General features: G+C 25.3%; 1 protein-coding gene across 1 annotated transcript; it reads left to right on the forward strand.

The window, feature by feature from the left end:
- Positions 1–599: 599 nt before the first annotated feature.
- VNE69_05132 (RNA-dependent RNA polymerase) lies at positions 600–7061 on the forward strand (the record flags this gene model as incomplete). The annotated part of the gene is made up of 1 exon (XM_065473614.1): positions 600–7061. One exon carries the CDS (start codon positions 600–602, stop codon positions 7059–7061), a length of 6462 nt encoding a protein of 2153 aa, XP_065329686.1.
- Positions 7062–11302: the final 4241 nt, after the last annotated feature.

Genomic DNA, 11302 nt, shown 5'->3' on the forward strand with positions numbered 1-11302 from the left:
TTTAAGAAAAGTTTTTTCAAATTTTCAATATGGATTCATTTTTCCAAAGCGGGTTCCAAACGGCCATGTTACTATTTTTATAATTCTACTTTCAAAAGCTCTTTGAGTTTTTCAAAGTATTCTTTTTATCTTGATGTGTCCCGTGGTGGAAGGTGTCTATATGCTGGAGGGGCCTAAAATGTTTAATCTTTACACACTTGTCATATTGTTCGGTCGCCTCGTCTGAGATAATGTTTTACCATAAATCTTTAAATTCATTTTTTGCTTAAATAAATGTTTTATCGTAAGAAATAAAAAAACCCTGGCCTTTTTCTCAGCAATTTCAAATAAATTGGGCAATTCGTATTATTTTTCTTCTATTGATTTATCAATAATCTTCTTTTGCAAGCACTTTATCTCTGGTTCCATTTACATTGAATTATTCGTTTATAACTTAGGCACTATCTAATTTTAATTCAGATATTCAAGTTTCTTTAAGAGTCACAGGAATGATGTCGTATGATATACTTAATTTTATTTATGCTCAACTTTATTTTTTTTCTAGATACAGTTGATCTAAATTCATGCACATATTTTTTTTATATTTTTTTACCCATAACATGCATAGACAAAATTCAAGATTCATCTCTGACCTCACTCATCGTCTTTCCCTTGACCCATCCTCTTCTCCTTTAAATCTCGAGCTCTTATTAAAATCTCTTGATTCTGATGTTATCTTTTATTTACCAGATCCTTTTTTAATTACAGACTTCATAAAATTTTACCATAAAACACTAGTACAAGATTACAGAAAGATAGACAATATTTATATTTACACAGATGAAATATTAAATCTCGATATTGGCATTTTATGCACTAGTAATATGATACCAGATAATTCTGTATTAATATTTTATGATCTGAAAGATATAACATTATTTACTAATAATTCATCTAAATTTAAGTTTGGATTTATTACTTGTCCACTTGTATTTTATGAGATTTATAATTCTAAATTTAGAGATTTAATTTATGCGCCTGTAGAAAATCAAGATTTGATTTTTTACTACAAAAAAGCATATGAAAATTCAGAAATAAAAAAATATAAAAAATTAGAAGATGAAATTTATAAAAATGAAGATAAAAAAGAATTTAATTTGGAATTAATGAATATTTTGAAGATTATAAAAATTATGCTTAATAGTGGAAATAAAGAAGAAAATGAAATATCTAAGAAATTGATGTTTTTATTGGAAAATGGAATATTTGAGACTGAGTATGTTTTAAATGAAATATTAAAAGATAAGAAATATAGAAATTTACAAGGCAAATTTAAAGAATATAAATTTGTATCAAATAAACTGAGTGTATTACTGAAAGAAATAAGAAACACAAGATATAAAGATATAGAAATATATTGTAAGTCACCAGAAATATTAGAAATAGTCCATAATATTTGCTATAATCAATCAAGTATAAATGACAAAGAATATGAAAATATAGATCATATAAATGACAAAACCACTTATAATATTAAGAATGAAAGAAAGAACATTAAATTTTCAAATTTCGAAAATTTAAATAATAATTTTGAGTTGACAATTTGTTTCAATTACAAACAAATTCATTCCAAATCAAAAAAGGTCTTTTTAATTGAAGAATCAAATTTTGATAATTTTCTAGAAAAAGAAAAATTAATAGAATTAGAAATCAGAAACAAATCCAAATCTCCCATAAACAAACCTAAAAAGACTTATTCTATCAAAATTCACTCAGATAAAATTACAGATCTAAATTTAGAAAATTTAAAAATTTCTAATTTCGACAAGAAAAAGAAACTCGTTTTTATTGAAAGTTCGTCTAATTTTTCACATGTCGGTTTCAATTTAAATTCACAAATTGATGCTCCTTTAGAATTTGATTTTCTAAATTTATTTACTGAAAATATAAATTTTTCAGGCACAAATTTGGAATTTGGCACAATTTCAAGCATGAAGAATTTTGTAAATTCTCATGTTCTTTTTTGTGACACATTTATTTTTCTTAAAGGAGATTTTTTAATAATTTATTGTTTAGGAGAAAGATTTTTAAAAATCAAATTGACAAGTTTAAATTTGGAAGATTTTATTTTCGTAGAAATGACGAATAATATTTTGAATTTTTATTTTTGTTTAAATAAGAAGCCTGAGATTTACGGGACAGAAGATAAAAAAATGAATATTAAGAAATTTAGAGATAATGAAAAATTTAAATTTTTAGAAGGATTAGAATGGGATAGATTGACGATAAATGAAGTGGAATTTATAAAAAATAGAAATGATATAAAAATATCTTTTGATATTACTACTAGTAATATCAATACTACTAATACTAATAAGAAAGATTCTATAAATAATTATCTTAACTTTGATAAAGTGGATTCAAATAATATTACTACTACTACTACAAATATTACTACAAATATTAATAGTAGTACTACTACTACAAATATTAATACTACTAATATTAATAGTACTCATATTTATAATTATCTTAACTTTGATAAAGTGGATTTTTTGATCAAATGCTTCGCTAGATTTCAAAATGTAAAATTAATTTTTACAAAATTTAGAAATTTTAACAAGGGGAATTTCTTGAGCTATGAAGAAATTTACGAATATTTCAAGACTAAAAATTTCGATGATTTTTATTTTTTAATGTGTTTTTTAACACAAAAAAGTAGATTTATAAATTACAACCTAACAAAAGAAGACTTAGAATTTATGTCCAAATTTGAAACATTAAACTTAGTAAAATATTTACTAAGTTTAATTAACAGAAGATTTCTTAATATTTCCAAAATATTAAGAAATTATAAAGAAATAATTATCACAGAAGAAATGAAAAAAATCAGACAAGTATTTATCACGCCTCTAGAAATAATTTACAAAATTCCATGCATTTTTGAAAGTAACAGAGTTTTAAGGGAATTTGATTTTGAGAAATTCTTAAGAATTTCTCTAAGAGAAGAAAACTTAAAATCAAAAATCAAAGAGACAAACCAACAAGACCAAGAATTAATTTACAATTATTATAGAAATATTCTTAATGATGGAATATTCCTAGGAAATAAGAAATATTTCTTTGTTGCTATGACGACTTCTCAAATGAAATGTCATAATGCTTTATTTTTGACTCCTTATTTTTCTAATAATAAATTAATAGGCCCAGATTATATAAGAAATTGGTTAGGAGATTTCTCAAATATAAAGAATATAGGGAAATATGCTATGAGATTAGGACAAGCTTTAAGTAGTACAATTCCTACAGTAGAAATTAAGGATTTTTTACAGATAAAAGATAATTTAAAATTTAATTATAATTTTACTGATGGGGTAGGAATTATTTCATTAATTTTTGGGAAAATTATAGCGCATAAATTGGGACTAGAAGAAATTCCCAGTGCGTATCAAATTAGATTTGGGGGATATAAAGGAGTTATAGTTGGATATCCAATAAATGAAAGAGATTTAGAATATTATAAGGAATTTAATATTCAATCAAATCTATTAGAAGGAGTATATGGAATATTAAAACCAAGTCAATTATATATATTAGATAATAATCAATTGCGTATTGAAGATATTAATCATAGTTCAGATAATAATATTCTAATTGATTCTTTGCGTATGGAAGATAATAATCAATTGCGTATTGAAGATATTAATCATAGTTCAGATAATAATATTCTAATTGACGCTTTGCGTATGGAAAAAGATGTAAATTTAGTCTTAAGAGATAGCATGAAGAAATTCCATTCTAATCATAGAATTATGGAATGTATTTCTTATTCTACTACAAATCCATGTCATTTAAATAGACAAATCATAAATTTACTAGAAGGCCTTGGTATAAAACCAGAAATATTCTTAGAAATCCAAGACAATTTAATTTTAAATTTACTAGATGAAATTTCCAAAAACCCAATAAACTTCCTAAGGAAGTTTATTGGGTTAATTCCCAAAAATCCAAATTTCAAAGATCTGAAAATATTCAAGAAATTATTAATCCAAATTAGTAACAAATTGATTAAAGATTTATATAAAAAAAACAAAATCTTAATAAACCGAGGAGCAGTCCTCATGGGAGTAGTAGACGAATTAAAAATACTTAAAGAAAAAGAAGTATTTATAAAAGTCAAGAAAGATTTAGTAGGAATTTATGATAATTTTATTATAGAAGGAGAATATTGTATTATTCTCGGCCCTTGTCTTATTGTAAAGAATCCTTGTCTTCATCCTGGGGATATTCAACATGTTAGAGCAGTAAATAAACCAGAACTGGGTTTCTTAAGAAGTGTCTTGGTTTTTAATCAAATGGGCCTTCGGCCCATTTCAAATATGTGCTCTGGTTCAGATTTAGACGGAGATATGTATACTGTAATTTGGGAGAAGAAATTAATACCTCTTAATTTTCATGAACCTAGTTCTTATGAAGATGAGACATTTTTAAGTAAAGAAATAGTAAGTTTAAAAGATATAGTAAATTTCTATATAAAATATATAAGAAATTATCATCTTGGAGATATTGCTTATGCTCACATGGTCCAGTGTGATTTAGAAGATTGTAAAAGTGAGAATTCTAAATTATTAGCAGAATTATTTAATAAAAGCATAGATTTCCCTCGGACTGGATTTGTGGCCTCAGTGCCTGAGTCTCTGGTACCAGAGAAATATCCAGATTTCTTACAGAAAAGTGGGAATTCTTATCCAAGTTATAAAATATTGGGAGTACTTTATAGAAGATCTCTGTCATTATTAATAGAAGATAAAGTGAAATGTGAATGTAAAGAATGTATTAAAAGATTTGTAGAGACATTACCTGAAAGACAGAGATTAATATTTGAAGGTAGTCAAATAAAATACAAGCTACTTGTAAAAATGGATGAAATATATTTAAATGATAGATCAAATATAAATGATAGATCTAATAATAACTCAAGTATAAATAGATCAAATATTTTTGATAATTCAAATATTTACTTCTTTGATAAATTCAAAAAAGATTTAAAAGTTTTACTGAAGAAATTTAATGTCAAAAATGAAGAAGATCTTTTTGTTCAGGCTCCCACGGAAGATGAGGGCCCTTCTAATGACAATATTCTTGTAGAGACAGCCTCATTTTATAGAAAAATAAGACAAGATTTAAAAGATAATAAAATTGATAATATGAGCTTATTACAGAAAAGTGAAGAATGTAATGAAAACATGAACTCACTGCCTATGGCATTTATAGATCATAAATACAAATTTGAATATAAAAAAGTATATAAAAATAAAGAAGAAAGAGATAATTTCATATATAACAATAATATAAAAATCAACCAAACTAAAATGCAAGAAGATTATAAAATTATAAGAGAAAGCTATAGGGTACAAGAAGATAATAATATTATAGGAGAAGATTCAAATTTACAAGAAAATAATAAACGAAATAAAATTCAAGACACACAAGACAAATATAAAACCCAAGACACACAAGACAATCATAAAATCCAAGACAAATATAAAATAAAAGACACATATCAATCTTTGATACAAGGTTACACAGATGTCAAAATCTATAAAAAATTCATGGAAAATATTAACAGATCTTTAGATGACGCATTCTCGGAAATATTCAACATTTTATTCCTCGTCGAATTCTTCGACTCTTCTTTCGATTTAACTTGCGTCTTCTTTTTATTTTTACAATCAAAAATAAAAAGTCATAAAAAATTAGACATAGTCCACGGTCTACAGAAAATATCAAGAGAATTTTATCAAAATCCAACTAACCCGACTTTATATTATTTTATATACAAAAATATAAAAAAACCAAAAGGTATTATATATTTAATAAATATAAAAGACGATTTGGAAATACAAAATCAATATTCAGAAAACACTTTAGAAATAAAACAAGTCATAGATAAAATATCAAGAACAATATCAAATGTAGCTTATCTTTACATTTTTGATATAAATTTAATACAGAAATATTTAACAATAAAAAATCAGAAATATGAACAAGTTCATATTTCTAAACCAGAACAAATTTATAAAAAACGAAATATAGGAAATTTAATAATAAAAGGAATGTTTGATACATCAGATGAATTAAAATTAGAAATTTATAAAGGTATCAAAAACCAAATACATAGGAAACAGAAAGTATATGTCCCGAAATTAATTAACAAAGGATTTTGTGATATAGAAACACACAAAATTAATGTAAAAGAATTCTTTACAAATTCGTATTTTAATTTTATAAATTCGAAAATACAGAAAAATCAGAATTATAAAGTGACAATCACAATATTACCAGGGAAATTTTATATTTGTGATGTACCAAATAAATTTATAAACAAATTGACGACGATAGAAAAACTATCGTCGTCTTTACAATTTTATAGACCTTTAAATAATGAGAATACTTTTAAAAGTTATTTCTTTAATAATAACGAATTATTTAAAGAAAATAGAGACGAGTATATGAAGAAAAAGAATATAAATTTCAAGACTAAAGTAATATTTTATACATTCTCAATGATGTATAAAAATATAAGATATCAAATATATTATAAAAAGAAAAATGATAAATTAAAAATAAAACTAATAACAAAAGGTAGGAGTGTGTACGGGAAACTGTATATAATAAATGATACAGAAGAAATAGGCAAAGATACTTCATTTGAACTTATGTATGAAGAAATAATAAAAAAACGAAATTATGAGAATATGAACGAAGAAGAACTAGAAATGTTTAAAGAAGACGTGTTTACTGAGAAAAGAGAATATTTTAAAATATCAAAGAGACTGAAAGATTGTCATAATCTTAGAATTGAAATTGATACGAAATTACAAACAGAAGAAAAAGATATAGAACTAATAAATAGAGAAGTTTATCAAAATAGAGGAGAAAGAAATAAATTAGAGAAAATACAGGAGAGATTGGTGGTATCGAGTACAGCTGAAAATGAGAAAAGTGGAGTGAGAAATGTAAGCGAATTTATAAAGATATTTGAGAAAGCATGGGGGATATTTAAAAAATATTATGTTTGATTTAAAAAAAAATATTTATATTGGAAGACACGTCATCCTAAATAAACAAAATTACAGTAAAAAAATAAACATCTAATTTATAACGTTTTCATAATTTGGTCTCTTTTAGAGTTCTTTGGGGAATATCTGAGTATGTGTCATATCATTTGAGTTCTTGTATTTTTTTGTATGTTTTTTATTTATAGCCGAAAATTTTTAAAGATGCAAAAAATATAGTATAATATAAACATATAGTATAATATAAACTGCTTAAATCAATAAAAAATTAAATTACCTTTGAAAATTTGATAAATAATGTAAAAAAATTAAATTACTTTTTAAAATTTGATAAATAATGTAAAAAAATCTGCTTATTTAAACGAGAATATATCTATATAAAAGTAAATATAACTAGCATTAAGTTCAAAAAAAAATAAAAAAACTAATATTTAAAGTCTAGGGCGCTCAATGTGTGTGTCAAGAAACATACAAAAAAGTTTGTACAGTTAAATATGTGTCAAAGGTTATATATTTTAATGATGGAAAGCCATATAAAAAACTAAATAGATACAAAAAAATATTATACCATATATTTGTAACATACTAAAATTGTCAATAAGCAAAAATCTTACCTTGTAAAAAAACAAAAAAAATTTTTTTTTGCTCTTAAAATATTATAACTCGGTAAATATATGGATTAATTCTTATTTTGATATCTCTGTACTCAAAAACAAAGCTGTGGTGTTTCCACCAGGGAGATGGCCATAATGTAAATAGCATTCAAGAATGCTTCTCCCTGCACCTAAATTAGTTTTAGTAAAATGGTTTTTATTAATGCTATTCCCATGTGGGTAATTAGCTGTCCTCTTGTGAGGGGGTAGGTATCTTTGTGTCCTCCCGTAGTTATTCATATTCTCTTGATTGTTCATCTTTTTTGTGTGGGGTAAAATAAAGAGAAAATATTTATAGTAAAATATTTTCTAGAATATTCGTTTGGAGGGAATATAAAATAAAAATAAGTAATGTGGTAAATAATACCACATACTACCTCCTCCACAGAGTCAACAATGTAGAATGGGCGTTCCTCCGTAATCGCCAAATGATTCTTTCCATAATTTTTTAGTATTGATTGGGCTTGATATTTGTGACCTCAAATCTAGGTTCGTGTTCAACTTTTTATATTTTAGCTCCTCAGATTCGCGGTTTACTCTATATCTACTTCTACCCAATAGCATCTGCTGCAATCTATTTTTGTGGCAATGTTTTCTAACAGCCTTACGATTAAGCATATTCTTATTCTCATAATTATAGTAAAGTGGGGATAAAGATATTTCTTGTTGATGGCATTCATTAATTTTATCAGGTGGTTTATTTATTTCTTTAATACTCCCCTTATTTTTTCTTGAATATACACCTTCTAATGGTAGTGTATTCCCTGTCTTTCTCACACAATTATGTATAGTAGTTAAGACCTTGGATGGGACCGTGTCTACTTTTTTATTTATACTCTTTTTAATTTGTCTCTCTGTAATATTTATTTTGTTATTTAAATGTTTCTCTTGATCGATGATTTCATTTTCTTTTGGTATTAGTAAGCAATACATTTTTTCATTCTTTTCAACTAACTCTGTGTTAGGAACTTTATTAATCATTAAGGACTTTCTTTCATTTTTTATTTCTTTATCTTTAGTTTCTAGCTTTTTGGTGTAGCAGTCTCGTGTATTATGAGACCTTGATCGGTGTACGGAGCACCATTTATTATTATTCATGGGGGTATTTGATACTTCCCGATTATTATTATAATTTCTCGTAAGATCAACGGGTCTTATATTCATGTTAGCTAGTGTTCCCTGCAAGATAATATTTTCTTCCAACCCTTGCAGATATCTAACTAATTCAACTGTCGGACAGTTGTCTAATCGTTGTTTATAAATTTCAATTGCAGTAAAACTGCTCAATCCTCTATTAAATGCTTCATATAATCTGTTTTCAGACTCTTTCTTGCTCAAGGCATTCATAATACCATAAATTTCAATTATACTCGCCACTTCATTATAATAGTCGACTATATACTTATATTGAACCTGTTTTACGGTTTCCAACTTTATCAGTAATAACCTGGCATCGCTTTTAGGATAAATTTCTTCAATTATCTCTTCTCTCAGTTTCCTATAGCTGTTTCTTGTTAAGCTATCTTCAATTCTATCATCGTCAATTAAAGAATGGTAAATTATACCCATCTGTTCATCCGTCCATTCATTGGCAGTAGCCAATGCTTCAAATTTCTCCATATGTTTTAAATTACAATCTCTTTTAATGTCTTTAATTTTATAGATTTTTTCTTGGATGGTAATTGGAGTTCCAATTACTTTTTTCTCAAAGGTTACACTTTCCTTTGGAACATTAACTTCACTCAATAGTACTTGGTTTTTTTTCTTTATTGTAAGTGAATCTCTAACACTTAATGAATTCATTGTGGTGTTTCCACCAGGGAGATGGCCATAATGTAAATAGCATTCAAGAATGCTTCTCCCTGCACCTAAATTAGTTTTAGTAAAATGGTTTTTATTAATGCTATTCCCATGTGGGTAATTAGCTGTCCTCTTGTGAGGGGGTAGGTATCTTTGTGTCCTCCCGTAGTTATTCATATTCTCTTGATTGTTCATCTTTTTTGTGTGGGGTAAAATAAAGAGAAAATATTTATAGTAAAATATTTTCTAGAATATTCGTTTGGAGGGAATATAAAATAAAAATAAGTAATGTGGTAAATAATACCACAAAAGCCCTTTACTAATTTTTATTATGTTATGTCTAGTCAATAGAATATTATACACGTGTATATTTTTAAAATAAAATCGATCTTATAAGTTATAATATATAAATAAAAAGAAAGAAATGTTTTTTTTTCAGTGTAATTATCAATTCATTTAAAAAACAACTCTATAATGTACTAATAAATCTCATGCATGTAAACTTAAGAAATGGCAAAGTTGTATGTAATATATTATTTTGGCAAAGATGTACTAAAATTTTATATAGTAATTATAAGAATAAATTTTATTTAAAATCGATTCATTGCAAAGTTCTAACAACAAAAATGATCTTAAACACTACTTAGAAATAACTATTATTATTTTTACAAAAATCATGATATTGATTTTATTTGAATCTAAAATTTTTTTAGACACTAAACTATGTCCTCTTCGAGTATATCTCAGAGAGATACACATAGTATAGAAATCATGCACTTTCTGTTTAGTTTTAATGTATTAAAAAGTGAAAAGCTTTACAACCGAGGCTATGCCGCTTTTATCTGCAATTTCTGTATATTAAACCACATATAGTGCCATATTATAGCGTATGAAAAAATCTGAACATGAATTGACACATTATTCCCGCCCATTTGTGTGAATCGAATTTATTTGTTCTCATACACTGCAATGAGATGCAGATTCTATTTATATTTGAGCTATTATATATTATAACGCAAAAAATATAAATACCAGACTTAATAATTAATATTTATTCTTACGATTAAAGTTTCACGTTATATTTTTTTATCATGTTTATATGAAAGATTTCATAGATTTTAAATATTTTTATCGCGTAAGACGGGAAAAAATTTATTTTTCACATATTTCAATTACAATATCTATTTTTTCTATTGAACAATTATATTTTAATCAATTTACAAAACATCTAGATAATACTGAATAGTGCAAGCAAATTTGATAAACATATTATGCATAGAATTTTAAATTAGAGATTCGGAATTTGTTTTAATCGTTATATTAATCAAAATAAAAATGTAGAATATCATTTTTTATAGAATATATTTATGACCTAAATTTTAATCAAAAATTATTATTTTCCGATGGCATATTTTTAATCAAAAAAAAACTAGTTTGGATTTCATATGGGATGAGATAATTTAGATTATTTATTTAGTCTGTTTGAAGCTCACAATACACAATTTTCGTAGTTCTTTTGTTTTTTAACGTTTTTGTTTTGGAATTTAAGGTGTCACAATATAATCTCCTTTTGTAAAACTCAATGTTCGACTTTTAGTATTTTGATTACTAAGCTATACGTCCTTTAATGTAATAATAAACAAATATTAAATACGAAAAAAATTTGTTATATAAAAAAGCCATAAATATGGTTCTAACTAACGAATCTAAACAAATACGTGTCCTTGGCTAATAATCTCCTTTTTATAAATTTTCTACTGCTATATAAAAATTTTATTTTTTTCTACCCAT

The sequence above is a fragment of the Vairimorpha necatrix genome, chromosome 5 (assembly GCF_036630325.1).
Source record: "Vairimorpha necatrix chromosome 5, complete sequence".
Taxonomy (NCBI): Eukaryota; Fungi; Microsporidia; family Nosematidae; genus Vairimorpha; species Vairimorpha necatrix.